Source organism: Ochotona princeps, chromosome 16, assembly GCF_030435755.1.
Source record: "Ochotona princeps isolate mOchPri1 chromosome 16, mOchPri1.hap1, whole genome shotgun sequence".
Lineage (NCBI taxonomy): Eukaryota > Metazoa > Chordata > Mammalia > Lagomorpha > Ochotonidae > Ochotona > Ochotona princeps.
The window spans coordinates 27,917,052-27,937,607 of NC_080847.1; the positions used below are offsets into that span (position 1 = coordinate 27,917,052).

The window sequence follows — 20,556 nt, forward strand, 5'->3', positions numbered from 1 at the left end:
ATGCTTGCATTCTCCTCCACAACTAGGGTCCTTGTCCTTCTCAGTAAAAACCTGCAAGAAACATGAAGAGAAAATGTTGCAAGCATGAAAATGTAAAATGCTTGTATTTATTAACTTGAGAAACAGGAGGGAGATTGCATTATAAACTACATAATCCTACTATCATTAATAATTACCATGATAACTAAATGTTAGGAAGTATTTAATCATTCCACTCTGGAGTTTGTGAGAACCCTGAATAATGATTATGTAGTTAATAGTAGCTTCAGTTTTTAAGGTATGAAGTATTTGCTCCAGATCTTAATAAACATGTAATTGGGCCCCATTTACAAAATTTCTTTTTAAAATTTTCTCCATCAACTATGAAGGATTTAAAGTAGGGAAATAGATCTCCCTCTTTCCTAAATTACAGCAATGATTCCTGATGTCTCCCCTCCCCACCCGACCTCCACACTGCTGTCATCTACCCAAAGCACAGCTCCACACACCCCCAGAGTCTTCAAAGACTGCCCACATTGTCCAACCACTGTAGAGCCCCCTAGCTTTACCACAATAAAAAAAGTGGGGAAATATTCTCCTTTTTTATTATTATTTGTTTTTAATGTTGTTCATATAGTTGAGAAGGAGGCATGTCCCTGTAGATCTCCAACCAGTGTGGAGAGAGTCAAGGTACAGAAGACGGACTCTGAGCACCTACATTCTGATGAGTCTTTTTTTTTTTTTTTAAGATTTGTTTTATTTTCATGGGAAAGTCAGATTTTACAGAGAAGAAGAAACAGAGAGAAAGATGTTCCATGTGCTGGTTCACTCTCCAAATGGCTACAGCAGCTTAGAGCTGAGCTGATCCAAAAATGGGGGGTTCTTCTAGGTCTTCCACATGGGTGCAAGATCCCAAGGCTTTGGGCCATCTTCTACTGCTTTCCCAGGCCACAGGCAGGGAGCTAGATGGGAAATGGAGTAGCTGGGTATGACTCAGCACCCATATGGGATGTTGGCACATGTAAGGGAAGGATTAGCCAACTGAACCATTGGATCAGGCCCTCTGATGAATCTCTTTTTTTTAAAGACTTATTTATTTTTATTGGAAAGTCAGATATACAGAGGAGAAGAGACAGAAAGGAAGATCTTCCGTCTATTGATTCACTCTCCAAGAGCCTGGAGCCTCTTCCAGATCTCCCATGTGGGTGCAGGATCCCAAAGCTTTGGCCCATCCTCAACTGATTTCCCAGGCCACAAGCAGGGAGCTGGATGGAAAGCAGAGCCACCAGGATTAGAATCTGTGTCCTTATGGGATCCCAGCGCATGCAAGGCGAGGACTTTAACCACTGACCTACCGCACCAGGTTCCCCTCTGATGACTCTATTAATAAACCTTTGCTGCCAGCGGAAGAGCCTCCTGCTTCCCCCCTCCCTTCATCTCCGGTAGAAGTCGCCTCCCCACTCCAGTAGTATCAGCCCCGTGAACAGCGGCCTCATTCTGTCTCAGGTCATTAACTCTTCTTTGCCTGCAGAACCTAGACGGCCTTCATCAGAGAGAAAAGAATAATTCTTCCCCAGGCCCCACAGGTCGAGGACAAAATACGACTATGGAGGAACTGTGTGACATTCTAAAAGAATGATTTGTATTTTCTAATTCATACAGATCCAAATGAAGGGATCTGTGTGAGAACGGAATAAAAGGCCTGGGATAATGGCGGAGGGAACATAAAGCTGGACGTAACTGGATTTGCTGACCCAGGTTCACTAAACAGAAGTTCTACACTGAGTGTTGCAACTCAGGGAATTAGAAAGGACTCTAGGGCCTTGTGCGGTAGCTTAGTGGCTAAAGTCCTTGCCTTACATGTGCCAGGATCCCATGTGGGCACCAGTTCATGTCCCAGCTGCCCCACTTCCCATCCAGCTCCCTGCTTGTGGCCTGGGAAAGCAGTTGAGGACAGCCCAAAGCCTTGGGATCCTGCACCCACATAGAAGACCCAGAAGAAGCTCCTGGAAGGCTCCTGGCTTTGGATCAGCTCAGCTCTGACCACTGCAGCCACTTGGAGGGTGAAGGAATAGACAAAAGATCTCTCTATCTTCTCTCTGTAAATCTGACTTTCCAATAAAAATATAAATAAATCTTTAAAAAAAAACTGAATAAGAAAGTGCTCTGGGTAGGACTGAGCACAGTGGTTACGGCACCACCCAATTCCCAACTCCCAGCTCTTCTTGTTGCTGTGCAGCCAGGGGGCAGTGATTGGTGGCTCCAGGGCATGGATTCCTGTCAATCACATGAGAGACCCAGCCTCCTGGAGTGCAACCCTGCCTGTTGCAGGCATTTGGGAAGCACTCCAGTAGACAAGATCTTTCTCTCCATCTGTCTCTGCCTCAAACAAATAAACAAAATCTAACACAAAACCACTGCTACAGTTGCATGTGTGTCTGCACAAACGTAGAATATCTCTAGAAGGGCATTCAAGAAAGTGACACAGAGCACTAAGTAATACAAAGTACGTGTATAAGAGGTTCTTTCACCTTATACTTCCTGAACTGCTTGGCTCTACTTTTTTTTTAAAAAAACACTCTAAGTACACCCCTGATACTCCCACACATCAAAACAAAAGCCTCCCATGACCTCCAAGGAGGGGCCCAGAGCGGTGGCCTAGCAGCTAAAGTCCTCACTTTTGAAAGCCCCGGGATCCCATATGGGCGCCGGTTCTAATCCCGGCAGCTCCACTTCCCATCCAGCTCCCTGCTTGTGGCCTGGGAAAGCAGTCGAGGACAACCCAAAGACTTGGGATCCTGCACCCACGTGGGAGACCTGGAGGAGGTTCTAGGCTCCTGGCTTCAGATCAGTGCAGCACTGGCTGTTGCAGTCACTTCAGAAGCAAATCATCGGACGGAAGATCTTCCTCTCTGTCTCTCCTCCTCTATAAATGTCTGGCTTTCCAATAAAAAGATAATAATAATGATGATGTTGATGATAATAAAATAAAGTTCTCCAAGGAAAGGTCATAGCCATCACATCATCCCTTTACTCGGTCCTCTGCCTTCCTCTCGCAAGCCACATCCCTGGCATATCCACCTGATACCCCTCCAGGATGCTTCCTGGCAAGCGTCTCCAACCAAATAGTTACAGACTATGAACATGGATTTGAGTACTTGCACATCACACTTTGATTACCTCACGAAGACATGGAGCAGCAAAGACCTGTAAAGCCAAGCCACCTGGGCCTATTCAAAGGCAAAACACAAAACAAAGAATGCCGAGCTTTTGCTGTGTAACCAGCCTCAAACATTTGTCTAACTCCATCCCTCCAAACCTTGACCCTCCCTACTTTAATCAGAGGCCCACATGCGCATGCAGCCCTCTCAACTACATAAATAATATTGAAAATAAGATTAAACGTTTTATTTAAAAAGTTAAAAACTTCTTGGGACCACATTATACACAATCTTAGTTATTCATGGGCTATTACAACTGCCACCACTAAAAGTGGCTGACCTGGGCCCGGTGGCGTGGCCTAGCGGCTAAACTCCTCGCCTTGAATTCCCCGGGATCCCATATGGGTGCCGGTTCTAATCCCACAGCTCCACTTCCCATCCAGCTCCCTGCTTGTGGCCTGGGAAAGCAGTCGAGGACAGCCCAAAGATTTGGGACACTGCACCCGTGTGGGAGGCCAGGAAAGAGGTTCATGGTTCCCGGCATTGGATCGGCGCGCACCGCAATGGCCGTTGCGGCTCACTTGGGGAGTGAATCATCGGACGGAAGATCTTCCTCTCTGTCTCTCCTCTCTGTATATCTGAATAAAATGAATAAATCTTAAAAAAAAAAAAAAAGTGGCTGACCTAAGCCCGGCACAGTGGTTTAGTGGATAAAGTCCTCACCTTGAATGTGCTGGGATCCCATATGGGCACCAGTTCTAATCCTGGCAGCCCCAATTCCCATCCAGCTCCCTGCTTGTGGCCTGGGAAAGCAGTCGAGGACAGCCCAAAGACTTGGGACCTTGCAACTGCATGGGAGACCTGGAAGAAGTTCCTGGCTCCTGGCTATGGATCAGTGCAACACCGGCCAATACGGTCACTTTGGGAGTGAATCATCGAATGGAAGATCTTCCTCTCTGTCTCTCCTCCTCTCTGTATATCTGACTTTGCAATAAAAATAAATAAATCTCTGGCCCAGCATGATAGCGTAGTGGTTAAGGTCCTTGCCTTGCATGCATCGGGATCCCATATGGTTGCCGGTTCTAATCCCGACAGCCCTGCTTCCCATCCAGCTCCCTGCTTGTGGCCTGGGAAAGCAGTAGAGGAAGGTCCAAAGTGTTGAGATTCTTCACCTGTGTGGGAAACCCAGAAGAAGCTCCTGGTTCCTTGGCTTCAGATTGGCTCAGCTCTGGCCATTGTAGCCATTTGAGAAGTGAACCAGCAGATGGAAGATCTTTCTCTGTGTTTCACTCTCTCTGTAAATCTGCCTTTACAATAAAAATAATTAAAAAAAAGAAAGAAGGAAAAAGAAAAATAATTCCCTCACTGGAGTGCATGTTATGGTACATGATGCTAAGCCACCATCTGGGATGCCTGCATCCTATATTGGAGTGCAGGTGGAGTCCTGAGTATTCTAGTTCCCATCCAGCTTCCTGCTAATGAATCTTGGAAATCAGCAGGTGCCGATTCAAGTTTTTGGACCCTTGCACAAGCAGGAAGTTCAATGGAGTTCTGGACTCCTGGCTTCAGCATGACTTAGTTCTAACTGCTGTTGCTGGCACCTGAAGAGTGAACCAGTGCATGGAAGTGTTCTCTTTCTCTCTCTCTCTCTCTCTCTCTCTCCTCTCTCTCTCTGTTACTCTGTCTTTCAAGTAAGTGAAACTAATACATATATATTTTTTAAAGTCTTGATGTCTTATTAAAAACCCATTTATTAAATGTCCCACAAATACTTGGGAAAAGCCTCAACTTCAAGAAGTCATTAAAATTAGTTGTCTTTCGGGCCCGGCGGCGTGGCCTAGCGGCTAAAGTCCTCACCTTGAACACCCTGGGATCCCATATGGTCACCGGTTCTAATCCCGGCAGCTCCACTTCCCATCCAGCTCCTTGCTTGTGGCCTGGGAAAGCAGTTGAGGACAGCCCGATGCATTGGGACCCTGCACCCACGTGGGAAACCCGGAAGAGGTTCCAGGTTCCAGGTTCCCGGCTTCGGATCGGCGCGCATCGGCCCGTTGCAGCTCACTTGTGGAGTGAATCATCGGATGGAAAATCTTCCTCTCTGTCTCTCCTCCTCTGTGTATATCTGACTGTAATAAAATGAATAAATCTTTTTAAAAAATTAGTTGTCTTTCTTCTGTCTAACAGATGGACAGAGATTACACAGTGAGGTAATACCCAGTGTGGGGAGGGTGTGATGATGCAAGCCACTGGGGAAGCATAAACTGGAGCAAAAGCTACGCAGGACTGCCCAGGTCCCAACCACCAGATTTAAGATGCGGATGCCCTGTGACCCAGTGTGAGCTTGTCTACTCAGGCTGCTAACCGAACACCCCAGGTGGCATAAACAATGGTGGTTTATTTCTCACCGTTCTGGATATTGAAAGTTCAAGCTCAAAATGTTGTCAGGGCCTGTGGCTGGTGAGGCCTCACCTCCTGGCTTGCAGGTGGTAACCTGGCATTGTGTTGCAGCTCGTGTGAGGCTGGTGTGAGGTCCTGGCTGCTGCTGCTACTGCTTCTTTTTTAAGACCAAGCTTTCCCTGGTTTACTGTCCAACCTTCCACCCCGTTCCCTGCCCTCCCCACCACCAAACTCTGCCACATGTCAGGGACCCAAACACTGAAGTCATTGCTGCTGCCTCCCGGAATGTTCATTCACAGCAACTAGGATCAGGAGAACAGGAGAATAGCTGAGCTGAAATGAAGCCAGGAATCAGGAACTCCATCTGGGCCTTCCATGTGAGCGGCAGGAACCCAGGTACTAGGATCATCTCCAAGACACATTGGCAAGAAAGCCGGATTTGAAGGGGAGTAGCCGGGATTTGAACTGGCATTCCAATGTGGGATGTGGGCATGTGAAGAGGCAACTTAGCTTCCCTGAGAAACAGCTTTCGCCTCCTTCACTCCTTTCTATGACTCAGTAATATATCGGGGAATGTACCGCATTTTGTTTATCTGGCCACCCATGAATGGGTAGGTGGGTTGTTCCTGCCTTTGGCCATTGTGAATACTGCTGCTATGAACAGTGTACAAGCGGTTATTTGAAATCTTGTTTTCAGTTCCTTTGCATATATACCCAGAAGTGGAATGTTTGAGTCATAGGGTAATTCTATGTTTAATTTTGTGGGGCGGTTGGCTATTTTTTGTGTGTTTAAATATTTAATTACATGCCATGAATGAAACTGAATGGGTCAGAATTTCGGAAGTTCTTTTAGCGCATCATGGATCATGGACATACTTCTCTTCATTGAAGCAGTCATTTGAGTTTTACAATGTGTTTGCCTTGGCAGAATTGTATGCCCTGTGTGAAACAGACACTCCAATGTTCTTGCTGTTCCATGAAACTTGGAACAATGGATCTCAAAAGTATCTCTTGTTAGTAATAATCTTTCTACATGACACATTACAAAAGTAGCTATTATCTTAAGTTTAGAGACATCAAAAAAGATAACTATTGGCCATTTTATGAATGGAGACTCTGAGGTGGACTATGTCAGCCAATTGACCTTGGAAGGATTTCCTCATCCTTGGAGCAGTGATAAAAGAGCATCTCAAAACAATCAAAACCGCTTGAGCAGAACCCTCAGAACATCTCCGCAACAGGGACCCTGGGATGACATCAGGTAATGGGGAGGCTGGGTGTGATCTCTCCCATTGTATCCTCCCCTCCCCAAGATACAGGAAGAAGAAAAAGAAAATGTGTAGGGCTCAGCGCAGTGGCCTAGTGGCTAAAATCATCGCTTTGAATGCGCCCCGGGATCCCATATGGGTGCCGGTTCTAATCCTGGCAGCTCCACCTCCCATCTAGCTCCCTCTTATGGCCTGGGAAAGCAGTCGAGGATGGCCCAATGCTTTGGGATCCTGCACTCATTTGTGGGAGACCTGGAAGAAGCTCCTGACTCCCAGCTTCGGATCGGTGCAGCACCGGCCATTGTGGTCACTTGGGGAGTGAATCATCAGATGGAAGAGCTTCCCCTCTTTCTTTCCTCCTCTCTCTATATCTGACTTTGCAATAAAAATAAATAAATCTTAAAAAAAAAAAGAAAATGTGTGAACAATAGTGTTGCCCACTTTCCCCCAATCAACTATGTAAGCATCACCAAAAATAACTTTTTTTTTTTTTTTTAAAAAAAAGGTCCCTCTCAGGACGATGTGATCATGTAGCACAATATTTTTCTGCCTGTGGTGCTGGCATCCCATATGGGCAACACTGTGAGTTGCAACTCCTCTGTTTCCAGTCCAGCTCTCTGTTGACAGCCTAGGAAAGCAGTGAAGGATGGCTCAAGTCCTAGGCCCCTGCACTCACGTGGGGACCTGGAAGAAGCTCCTGGCTCCCAGCTGTGGAAAGGTTCAGCTCTGGTCACTGGTCATCTAGGGAGGGAACCAGCAGAGAGAAGACCCTCTCTAGCTCTCTTTCCCTCTAGAAATCTACCATTCTAATAAAAACAAATAATTTTTTTCTTTAAAGATTTATTTATTTTTATTGCAAAGTCAGATATATAGAGTGGAGAAGAGATAGAGAGGAAGATCTTTCCCCAAATGGCTGTAATGACCGACCAGAGCTGAGCTGATCCGAAGCCAGGAGACTGGAGCCTCTTCTGGGTCTCCCACGTGGGTACAACGTCCCAAGGCTTCAGGCCGTCCTCCACTGCTTTCCCAGGCCACAAGCATAGAGCTGGATGGGAAGCAGGGCCACAGGGATTAGAACCAGTGCCCATATAGGATCCCAGCACACGCAAGGCAAAGACTTTAGCCCTAGGCTGCTGCACCGGGCCCAAAATTAATAAATGTTAAGAAAAGAAAAAAGAGAACTCTCAGACATGGATGAATTGTGAAGATGTATAGTTAAGGAAAGAAAAGTCAGTCAAATACTGACTCGTTACATACTGAGTCCACTTAAATAAGGTCAACTCCATAGAGACCAACAGCAGAACAATGGCAGCCAGAAGTTGGAGGGAGTTAATGTCTTAATGTTAACAAGTTTTGGCTGGAACAGTGGAGAAAGTTCTGGAGATTCCATGAGATGGTGGTGATGGATGGGAAATGGTCCGTGGTCATTAACAAATGTAGACTAGGGCCCAGTGCAGTAGCCTAGTGGCTAAAGTCCTTGCCTTACACATGCCAGTATCCCATATAGGTGCTGGTTCGTGTCCCAATGCTCCACTTCCCATCCAGCTCCCTGCTTGTGGCAGTGGAATAGCCCAAAGGTTTGGGACCCTGCGCCCAACATGGGAGACTCAGAAGAGGCTCTGGGCTCCTGGCTTTGGATTGGTGCAGTTTGGGCCATTGCAGCCACTCGGGGAGTGAATCTTCGGATGGAAGATCTTCCTCTCTGTCTCTCCTCCTCTCTGTATATCTGATTTTCTTTTTTTCTTTTAATAAGCAAAGTATATCTTTAGTGTAAAAATTGAACTTATATGTAGCTGTTGGCTAAATTCTTCTTCTTTTTTTTTTAATAATCTTTACATTAGGGTACAAAGGGTCAAGGGTTACAGGAAAGTGGCTAAGACCATTATTTCCTCATTGGTGTGTGTATGTGTATCTGGGGCAAGGAGGGAGATAAAAGGAGAAGCTGTTGGTCTCTATGGAGTTGACTAATCAGAAGCTGAATTGCTGCCAATCTCGCCATTCCAAGCATGGTGAAATCTCTCCTGAATCCACTGGTTGACATAGTCCACCTTAGGGTCTCCATTTGCCCGTTTATTTTCTAATAAAAAATAAAACAAATCTAACAAACGAACAGTAGCCTTAAGGCTTCTGAACTATTCCCTGGAAAAGGAAAAGTGTGTTTTGTGTCATACGTATGTTACCACAAGGAAATGCATACAAGCACAGACACAAAGTAAATAAATTAACTTTTCAACTTCTAAGGTCACCTGAGAGCAGCAGGGGAGTTGGGCACATTAGCAGGCAGCTGGAAGAGAGGCTGAGGAATAGCAGTTCTTTCGGGGAGGATTAAGAGACTATGCACTGAGGGCCCAGCACGGTGGCTCACAGGCTAATCCTCTTCCTGCAGTGCTGGCATTCCATATGGGATCTGGGTTGTGTCCCAGCTGCTCCACTTCCAATGCAGCTCTTTGCTTATGACCTGGGAAAGCGGTGGAGATTGACTCAAGTCCTTGATACTCTACACCCACATGGGAAACCTAGAGGAAGCTCCTAGTTTCTGGCTTTGAATCAGCTCAGCTCTGGCTGTTACAGTCGTTTGGGTATAAACCAGAGGATCGGAGAAATTTTCTCTATCTCCACTACTCTGTCAAATCTGCCTTCCAGAGAAAAGGAATAAATCTTTTTTTAGACATACTTCCCCCCCCTTTTAAAAATTTATTTCTGTTGGAAAGACAGACATACAGAAAGGAGGAAAGACAGAGAGGAAGATCTTCCATCTGATGATTCACTCCTCAAGCATCCGCAATGGCCAGAGCTGAGCCGATCTGAAGCCAGGAACCTGGAACCTCTACCAAGTGTCCCACATGGGTGCAGGGTCCCAAGCCTTTGGGCTGTCCTCGACTGCTTTCCCAGGCCACAAGCAGGGAGCTGGATGGGAAGTGGGATTGCTGGGATTAGAAACAATGCCCATATGGGATCTCAGGCGAGGACTTTCGCCACTAGGCCACGGCGCCAGGCCCCTCATGAAAGTTTTTTTTTTTTTTTTTAAACAATCAAGATTTATTTTTGTCAGATTTAGGAACACAGAAGAGCAGAGGCCTCACGAGTGGAGAGCTCGCCACTTGTCCAGGGGACCATGGTAGGGGATGTATTTGACCCCATAGCCATCAGGGATGAGCTGCTTCTTGGCCACCATGTCTTCAAATTCATCCGCATTGAACTGAGTAAAGCCCCACTTCTTGGAGATGTGCATCTTTTGACAACCAGGAAACTTGAACTTGGCCCTGCGTTGGGCCTCAACCACATGTTCTTTGTTCTGCAGCTTGGTGAGGATGGACATGATGACTTGGCCAATGTGAACCCTGGTGACTGTGCCCTGGGGCTTTCCAAGAGCACCCCGCATACCTGTCTGCAGCCTAGATGAGGAACAGCATGAGGTCGGAAGCAGGCTTGGCCACTTTGAAGGACTGTCTCCGAGGTCCCTTAGAGCAACCCGTACAAGGAACAGGTTGATACACTACCTAGGAGAATGCTGTCTGCAGCCATTGCACTCCAGGCGCCCATGGCATAGGGGAGCTGGTCGGCTTAATTAGCTGCAGGGCTCATGAAAGTTTTAAAAGATTTATCTTGGTTATTGTTTTATTTAATTTTAAATTAATCAGTTAATTATTTGGAGACACATCTCAATGCAGGTCTCACACATGGGTGGTAGGGACCCAATGTTTTGAAATACGACCTGCTGACTCCCAGTAATAAGGTAGATCAGTTTTAGGGGCTGGAGTTATTACTAATATGAAACATAGGCATCCTAATGGTATCTTCACCACCAGGCCAAGTGCAAAGGTTATTTTGTCAAGTTGTGTAATGCATAACTTTGTATGCAAATATTAATGAAAAAAAGTAATTGCACAGTATAGAGTTGTCTATTTCAAAATGCTTTCAACTTCATTTCCATTTTAACACATTAATCTTTGAAGGAAGAAAATGCTGGCAATCCTTTGAAACCATCTTCCTAAACTCATTTCAGTCCCATATTCTGTGTCTACATCATTATATGTCACTTAAAGTCTGATGGCCTTAAAAACAAATTCCTGGGGTCGGTGTTATGACCTAACGGCTAAAGTCCTTGCCTTAAATGCACTGGTTCTGATCCCAACAGCCCCACCTCCCATCCAGCTCCCTGCTGGTGGCCTGGGAAAAGTCAAGGACAGCCCAAAGCCTTGGGACCCTGCACCACGTGGGAGACCTGGAGGAACTTCCTGGCTCCTGGCTTCGGATAGGTGCAGCACTGGCTGTTGTACTCACTTGGGGAGTGAATCATCGGATGGAAGATCTTCCTCTCTGTGTCTCCTCCTCTCTGTATGTCTGACTTTCCAACAAAAATAAATAAATCTTTTTTTAAAATTCCTTATTTCTTTAATTCAACATTCATTTAGAAAAACTCTATTCCTTCTTATTTTACTTGAATAACTTTAATTATCTTTATGTCCAATAAATTCTGGAAACTGGTTCTTACAATCAGGGAAAGAAAGCTATTTTTCCTGGTTTTGTTCTTGCTAAATGGAAGTCATTGAAGATAGTGGCTTCGTATTACAGGAAGTTTGCTCTTCTCATGCATAGGCATACATCGTGAAAATGCTCAAAGCTTAGGGCACCTTGTGTTCTCACGATTAGGATTCCTATATGAGACTGGGGAGGATAAAATTATATTTAACTAAATGCTGGAAGCTATTGGTTGATCATTTCTTACTCTGAACAATAATAACAACAACAACAACAAAAACAATGACTCAATGCTATTCATTGAGAGAAAATGTTCAATTAAGTAGACTAAAATAGTTCCACTTAGGGCCCGGTGGTGTGGCATAGCAGCTAGAGTCCTCGCCTTGAAAGCCCCGGGATCCCATATGGGCGCCGGTTCTAATCCCGGCAGCTCCACTTCCCATCCAGCTCCCTGCTTGTGGCCTGGGAAAGCAGTCGAGGACGGCCCAAGGCGTTGGGACCCTGCACCTGCGTGGGAGACCCGGAAGAGGTTCCAGGTTCCCAGCTTCGGATCGGCGCGCACCGCACTGGCCGTTGAGGCTCACTTGGGGAGTGAATCATCGGACAGAAGATCTTCCTCTCTGTCTCTCCTCCTCTCTGTATATCTGACTTTGTAATAAAAATAAATCTTTAAAAAAAATAGTTCCACTTAAAGACATAAATTTATTATAAAAAAGTTTCATTTTTATTTGTATATCTGCAGAGCGAAGGAAAGACAGAGAGAAAGATATTCCATCTGTTGGTTCATTCCCCAAACAACCACAACGGCCAGAATTACGCTGCTTCAAAGCCAGGAACTTCATCCATGTCTCCCGTTTGGGCACAGGTTCTCAAGGCATTGGACCATCCTCCACTGCTTTCCCAGTCCACAGGTAGGGAACTGGTTCAGAAGAGGAGCAAATGGGACACGAATAAACACCCATTTGGGATGTTGGTGCTGGCAGGTGGAGGATTAGCCAGTTAAGCCATTGGACTGGACCCAAGATAAAAATTTCTTTGGTGGGGCAATATCTGACAATCTACCACTATGTTAAGACTTAACATCTTTTTGGTTAGGTACTTGAAGTAATGTATACTTTGAAAAAAATGTATTTATTTATCTTTATTGGAGAGGCAGATTTACAGAGAGAAGGGGAGACAGAGAGAAATATTTTCCATCCGTGGTTCACTCCCCAGCCACAATGGCCAGAGCTGAGCTGCAACAGCTGGAGCTGAACCGATCCAAAGCCAGAAGCCAGGATCCAGGAGCTTCTTCTGGGTCTCCCACATGGGTCCCGGGTCCCAAGACTTTGGGTCATCCTCAACTGCTTTCCCAGGTCACCAGTAGGGAGCTAGAAGGGAAGTGGAGCAGCCAGACATGAATCGGTGCCCATATGGGATGTCGTGCTTGGAGGTGAAGGATTAGTTGAGCTAACGTGCTGTCCTGAGTTAAAATAATGTATACTTTTAACTCAAAGAAGGGACAAGATAAAAAGTGTTACTAAGGCCTTGAACTCTTCATGCTTTTTTAATCAACAGCAGTAGTGAGCACGCTTTGAGGTCTAGAGGCAGGAAATCAAGAGCTTCGTGAAACAGGATGTTAAGAGGAGGGTATTTGGTCTAGTAGTTAAGATGCTGTGCACTACAGGGAGGACCTGTGCTCAGGTCCTGCTTGCATTCCTGACTCTAACCTGCTGCTGAATCAAACCTGGGGAACAGCAGGTGGTTCAAACACGTGGGTCTACACCACTCACGAGAAAGGTCTGATTCAGTTCAGACCCCACCCTGCCAGTTGTAGTTATTTGGGGACAGAATTAGTAACTGGCTTCTCTCTTTCTTCCCACTTCTCAATAGATGTTTAAAAAATATGAGCAATTTTTTTTGGAAAAAAAAAACAGAAAATTCATATACTTACAGCTTGGTTCAGGATATTAAGTTGCCACTTTCCACTTGTTTGAGCGTCTGCTGCTCCACTTCTGATCCAACTCCCTGCTAATGTGCCTAGAAAGCATCAAGAGATTGCCCAAGTGGTTAGATCCCTGCACGTGTAAGGGAGACTTGGATGAAGTTCTAGACAACTGCAATTATTTAGGAGTGTGAACCAGTGGATGGGAGATTCTCTCTCTCCCTGCCTCTCCCTCTCCCTGCCTCTCCCTCTCTCTCTTACTCTGCCTTTCAAAATAAATAAATACATCTTTTAAAAAACAAAATTAAGCAATCAGCTCTGTGTCATAGCAAGTGAAGCCAACACCTGCAACGCAGGCTTCACATTTGGGCTCCAATTCAAATCCTGGCTGCTTCACTGCTGATCCAGCTTCCTCCTCATGACCCGGGAGAATCTGTGGAGGTCGGCTCAAGACCTTGGGCCACTTCATCCTTGTGGATGACCCTGAAAAAGTTCCTGTTCCTTGGTTTCAGATTGGCTCAACTCCTGTAACTGTGGCCATCTGGGGAGTGAACCAGTGGATGGATGGAAGATCTCTCTGTCTCCCTCTGTTTCTCTCTCTCCATAGCTCTAACTTCGAAATAAATACTTTTTCTTTAAAAAAAAAAAAAGATTGAATAAGTAAATCTTTTCTCAACTTAAATATGGATATTTTCTAAACTGGGTTTTGCCTTTCATCTCAACAGACTGTTGCAATCACTTCATTTTTTTTTTCAAAAGGCACCTCGTGAAGTTGGGGTGGAGGGGGCAGGGAGTGGGTCCACAGTTGGGGGAAGGGAAGGAGGGAGGAAGAGCAGTAGGGCCTGGAGACAGGGAGGAAAGGGATGCAGGGAGGGTGGGGAGGGGTGAGGAACGTGACTCCTGCCCCAGTCCGGGAAGTCTCCCTGTAATCACTTCAACGATGAGGAACCAAGGGTCATTTGAGGTTTCCCTTTACTCCATGCTCAACAGCAATGCCTCGCCAATTCACTTATTTATTCAGTAAGAAGAGCTAAAGGGCCAGCGCTATGGCATAGGTAGCGCTAAGGCATAGGTAGGCTAAGCCTCCACTTGCAGTGGCAGCATCCCTTAGGGGCACTGGTTCGTGTGCTGGATGTTTCACTTCCAATCCAGCTCCCCCTAATTAAGCCCTGAAGAAGCAGCAGAGGATGGCTGAAGTCCTCAGGACACTGTACTATGTGGGAGACCTCTGAGGCTCCTGGCTCCTGGTTTTGGGTTGGCTCAGCTCTAGCCATCGTGACCATCTGGGAAGTGAACCAGTGGATGGAGGATCTCTTTCTTTCTCTCCTTGCTATACCTCTGCATTTCAAATAAAAATAAATAACTGAAACAAGAATGAGTGGCTGTGATTCCTCCATGAATTTCCCTGAAGACTGATTGGTCATCACGTGTTCCACTTCCTTATAATCTGACTTCCAATTGGATCACCTATAAAGACAGCCTTGCTAAGGTCATCAGTGACATCCAAATCACTAAAACAATGGACATATAGCATTATTACTTTTAATTCGATGAATAGACATCTCCCATCCACTGAGTCACTCCCAAACTGCTTACAACAGCCATGGCTGGGCCAGGTCTCCTGTGGATGGCACGGACCCAGGGCAGAATTACGAGGGAGAGAGAGAGAAAGTGCAAGCTTCCACTTACTGGTTCACTCCCTAACTGGCTTCAATGGCCTGTTACTAGGCCAGACTGAAGCCAAGAGCCAGGAGCTTCATGCTGGTCTCCCATGTGGGTAACAGGGGTCCACTGACTTAAGAGCTTCTTTCTCAGGCACAGCAGCAGAAAGCTGAATCAGAAGTGCAGCAGCTGGGACATGAACCAGTGTCCACATGTGATGTTGGCATTGCAGGTGGTAACTTCACTCACTGCACCACAATGCCACCCCACTAATCCCTAACTCTTGAGTATATGTCTTTTCCATATAGCTAATAACTAGCACCATTTTGGAAAAGACTATTATTTCTCTATTGAACTAAACAGGAACCTTAGTGGAAAATCAATTGGCCATATAACTTCAGGTCCATTTCTGGGTTCGATTATGTTCCACCCATCTCTGTGTCTGCTTATGCTGGTACCTACCACCCCAACTCAGGCTCTCCTCCTTCACAGCACGTCTTAAGGGCAAGCAGAGAGAAGCACAGACGCTCCAGAGCACAGGGCACCACGACAGAAATGAGGAATAAACATCTATTGTAGTAAGACACTGGGATATTAAAGGTTGTTTGGTACTGTATGTCATGTCAATATTCATGAAAGAGTGGGGAAGTCTCAGGGGACTTGGGAGACAGAGGTAGCCCAGCAGGCAGCTAGCCTGTGGGCTCACAAAGGAACAGGGATAATGTGGCAAGAACCTGGTTATTTGCTAATGCGAGGGAACTGCTGAGTTAGCCACCTCTCCCTTCCCCCCTCCCTTTTTTGAGAGATAGAGACAGAGAGAGAGAGAGTCACAATCCACCGGCCCACTTCCCAAATGCCCCAATAGCCAGTAGCAGCAGCAGGGCAGATGCCAGGAGCCAGGAACTCCATCCAGGTCTTCCACGTGGTGGCAGGAACCCAGCTCCAGGTTATCATCACAGCCTTCCGGTATCAGTGTTAGGCAGGGAGCTGGAGTCAGGAGCTGGGGCTGCGCATGGACCCCAGGCCCTCTGAGGTGCGATATTGGGCATCCTAGTGGGATGCAGTTGTTTAACCATCACCCGGGGCACCTGCATCCCATATCGGCATGCCTGGGTTGGAGCCCTGCCTCTGCAACCGATCCAGCTTTCCTGCTGGAACACATCCTGAAAGGCAAGAGGTGATGGCTCATGTCCTTGGGTCCTTGACATGCACACTTAGAGATCTGGTTCAGTCTGCCCCAGCTCTGGCTGTTGTAGTCATTTGTGCAATGAACGAGAGGGTAGAACATCTTTCTCTTTCCTTCTGCCTCTGAAATAAGTAAAAACACAAACATGAGAAAAAAAAATAGGCAGGGTGGATAGTACAGCATCTCGTCATAGGGCTCAGACTTACAGTGTGAGCTGCTGCACAGGACCCATGGAGAGAACCAGCTCAAGTGGGAACAGCAGCTAGGCAGTGAGAACACCAATACACACCAAGAAGCACGGTGAGGGGCGACAGCTAAATAGAAGAGCACCTGAAGGAGCCGGGCTCACCGGCATAATGCTCAACTGGTTAATCCTCTGCTTTGCAGTGCTGGCAGCCCATATGGGTGCTGATTTGTGTTCCCAACTACTGCACTTCCCACCCAGCTTGGTGCACCTGAGAGGGCAGGAAAGGATGGCCCATATGCTTGGGCCCCTGCACCCATGTGGGAGACCCAGAGGAAGCTACTGGCTCCTGGCTCCATTCAGATTGCCTTGGCTCCGGCTGCTGTGGCCTTTTGGGGAGTGAACCAGAGGATGGAAGATCTTTCTCTCTTTAAATCTACCTTTCTGATGAAAATAAATAAGTTAGAAAGAAAGAAAGAAAGAAAGAAAGAAAGAAAGAAAGAAAGAAAGAAAGAAAAGAAAAGAAAAGAAAAGAAAAGAAAAGAAAAGAAAAGAAAAGAAAAGAAAAGAAAAGAAAAGAAAAGAAAAGAAGGAAGGAAAGATTGATTCAAAGAAAGAAAGAGAATGGCTGAAGCCCTGTGTTCCAGCTCTGCCGTGAAGAGATTGGCATGGTGGGAATTCCTTCCTTGCCAGCTTCCCAGCCATGTTGGCAGCTGCACTTGGTTGCAGGCCATCTCTAACTGAAGGCAGGAAGATGGTGATCACAAAGAAGATACAAAAGTTGCTGGTGTTGATCAAGTCTGCGTGCTAGCCGGTGATTAAGAGCAGACAACAAGGGCTGGGGAACAGGCAGCCTCTGGAGATGAGACAGAGACAAAGCTGAACTGCTCATGCGTTCCAACAGCTGAGGAAATCTATAATAGAGCATTACACCATGCTGGCCCTAACTGGGGTCTGAGCTCCACAGTGGCATTAATATTGAATTGAGCACAGCACATGGAAAACATTCGAGAATGCACTCTCACTACCATTCATGCCAGTGACTCATACTGTAAGAAACATGCCAGGACAGACTGGAGAAAAGCAAATTGTGCAAATTGTTTTCTTTTGTAAAACCTGCTAGAGATTCATGTGTGTGTGTGTGTTTTAAGACTTATTTATTTTTATTGGAAAATCAGATTTAAGGGAGGCGAGACAGAGAAAGATCTTTCGTCCACTGGTTCACTCCCCAAGTGGCCGCAATGGCCAGAGCTGAGCCAATCTGAAGCCAGGAGCTTTTTTTGGGTCTCCCACATGAGTGCAGGGTCCCAAGGCTTTGAGCTGCCTTCTACTTTTGGAAAGTCTTCTGCTGCTTTCCCAGGACACAGGCAGGGAACTGGAAGAGAAGTGGAGCAGCTGGGATACGAACCAGCTATATGAGATCCAGGTGCATGCAGGGCAAGGACTTTAACCACTTGGCTACTGCACTGGGCCCTGGTTATTTTTAAAAATTATTATTATTATTATTTAATGTAGGGCTGAAGGCAAACAGGGTGAGAGAGATCAGAGGAACAAGCAGCAGCCTACACAGGCCTTGGGAGTAGGATGACCACACCGTTGAATGTCTGGGGGATTTTTAAAAAATATTTACTATGGGGGCTAGCACCGTGGTTTCATGAGCTGGTTCTCTGTCTATGGGCACCAGGATCCCATATGGGTGCTGGTTTGTGTCCCAGCAGCTCCACTTCCCTCCCAGCTCCCTGCCTGTGGCCTGGGAAAGCAGTGGAGTTGAGTGGATCTTCACTAGCATGCCGCGAGCTAGATCAAGACCTACCTCTACACATTCTGTTTTGTCACTAAAGTTCTTGGTAATTTGTCATTTAATGGATAAGCGGTGCATTTGAAGAATCTGTAATTTTCAGAATGAGTGATCCCCCAAATAATAACAAACACAAAATAAGTATAGCACTAATTTTCTAAGACTCTTTGGTTCTTCTATAGTTTCTGCAGGTTTATCTCTTATACAAGCTGATGATCAAGAACTAGGTCTAGTAACAGATATTAAATTCAAACCACTGGAAGTCTCAAAAAGGTTGTTTCTAAGTGCCTCTGGACAGGCTGAGAAAAGGGAACCCTTCAGTTATACCTGCCAGGAAGAGCTAACAGAGTATCTGGCAAAGGTAAAACAATTCCCTGTATTTAAGAAACAAGGGCCAGGACCAGTGTAATGGCTCAACTGGCCAATCCCCTGCCAGCATCCCATGTAGGTGCCAGCTTGTGTCCTGGTTGCTCTGCTTGCCATCCAGCTCCCTGCTTGTGGTCTGGGAAAGCAGTAGAGGATGGCCCAAAGCTTTGGGACCCTGCACCCTGGTCTGTTGGCTTGACCAGGAGTTTCTGATTCTGACTGACTCGGCTCTGGCCATTGCAGCCATTTGGGGAGTGAATCAGCAGATGGAAGATCTTTCTGTCTCTCCTCTCTGTAAATCTGACTTTTCCAAATTAAATTAAATTAAATTAAATTTCCATCTTTCCAATAAAAATAAGGTTTAAAAAAAGAAGAAGAAGAAGAAGACAGAAACGAGGGCCACTTAGACAATCACTCCCCGATGAGGCACTGCATTCATAAACTACTTAAAAGAAATCAGCTGATTTTTCAGAACAGTGCGTGTCCATTACAGGAACAGGGCAGTCAGGGGTGTGTGGACGGATGCAAACAGAAGTTCTAGAAATCTACACCAGTCAGAGTTCAATGTTTCAAGCAGTGGGAATCGATCCTGGCATCCAACAAAAAGGTCTTGTGACGAAGGCCTGGGCTAGTTCACAGAGGCGATGAGGAGGCACAAGGCCTGGGCTCACGGGACACAGTCGCCGGCATCCATGGGACTCAAAAACTCTGGTGAGAGAAGACCTTGCAGTCCCAGGACCTGGTAGTAACACCCCCATGCAGGAACAAAGCAAGGACAGATTCTGAGGGGGTGAACCACAGGACTCCGATTTCTGTTCTACAACTTACATTTCCCAAATCGCCACACAAGGGTAGTCTTCTGCTTCTACAGAATACAGTCTAACATGATTTTGTTATCCATTTTCTCGATCTGGCAAAAAGAGTTCATGAACTGCTCAAACACTAAAGGGGATAAAGACCTTTACCCAACTTTACAACCCACAGGCATAAGATAAAGCTGGAAATGGCATGACGGAATCAATATTTCAAAATCCTCCTTTAAAATAAAACGTAGACCTGGGCTTTCAGCCTGGAGGTTCAGAGGCTCGTCCCATTTCAGGGCGCCTTGGCTCGGCTCCATTCTCAGTTCTGGTTCCTGATTCCAGGCTTCCTACTAACGCAGACCCTAGGACACAGCGATAATGATTCTGCTACCCACGTGGGAGCCCTAGATTGCCTTCCTAACGCCTGATTCTGGCCACCGTAGGCACCTGGCAAGTGACCCAGTAGACGAGAGCTATTATCTTTGCCAACTGAGAACGACCCTTGGTTATGCTCCATGAAGTAACCGAAGCCAAGTTCTGGGTTGGCTCTGGAAGTTTGATTACCTTCTTAGCTGTGTGCTTTTCTGAAGTCTAGAATTGTTTAAAATTTTTTTTATTTTTAATGTTGTTTACATAGTTGAGAGGGATGCATGCTGGGTGGGTCTCCAATTAGAGGAGGGAGGGTTGAGGTGTGGAGGAAAGTGGGTGGGACAAATGTGAGGGGAATGAGAGGGGGCCACTCCTTGCTGTCAAACTACATCAGTACTGGGGGATGGGGCACGGTCGTTGGATGACACCTGATATGGGGAAGAATGTTCTGAAGGTGTTACCTGAGAGGTTCTGATAGTTCTGAGACATCTTTGGCTTCATTGTACCAGGGTTAAGGAAAATTTTCCAAGGCCTATTGGCTGACCAAGTCCACTTGATTTGCACACACAGGCCCAGGAACCTGTTGCAAAGCTGGGCCAGGAGAGAGGTCCACTCTGTTCTGCTTTTCATCCTCTGATGAGGCAGTCCATGTCCTCTGCTGATCTAGATGAGCCGGCTGTCCTGTCCCTAGCCCTGGATATTGTGCACCCCAGCGGGAGCTGCAGCCTAGCAGGGGAGTTCTCCAACTACCTCTACGAGGTCTGCTCCAAACCCAGGATATCATGTGTACTGGCAGGTGCTGTGGCATTGCTTCCATGGTCTGCCCTCAGTCCTGACTTTTGCATGTACCTAAGGGTGCTGCAGCCTGGCCCAGCTTAGCTTTGTCCCAGCCCCAGCTCCTGCAAGTGTCAGGTAAGTTTCACCATCCAGCCTTGATAAGCCCTTCCCCACCCCCAGCTCTCCCTGCAAACTGATGG

The 20,556-nt window shown here is 46.4% G+C and overlaps 1 protein-coding gene and 1 non-coding gene across 2 annotated transcripts; both read right to left on the minus strand.

Moving 5' to 3' along the window:
• Positions 1–9,824: 9,824 nt before the first annotated feature.
• Positions 9,825–10,380, minus strand: LOC131482286 (large ribosomal subunit protein uL16-like). The gene has a single exon (XM_058675079.1). The coding sequence runs from the start codon at positions 10,185–10,187 to the stop codon at positions 9,885–9,887; it is 303 nt and encodes a 100-aa protein (XP_058531062.1). The 5' UTR covers positions 10,188–10,380; the 3' UTR covers positions 9,825–9,884.
• On the minus strand, positions 10,250–10,383 carry LOC118757760 (small nucleolar RNA SNORA70). The gene has a single exon (XR_004995363.2). It is a non-coding gene; the product is annotated as a small nucleolar RNA SNORA70 (small nucleolar RNA).
• Positions 10,384–20,556: the final 10,173 nt, after the last annotated feature.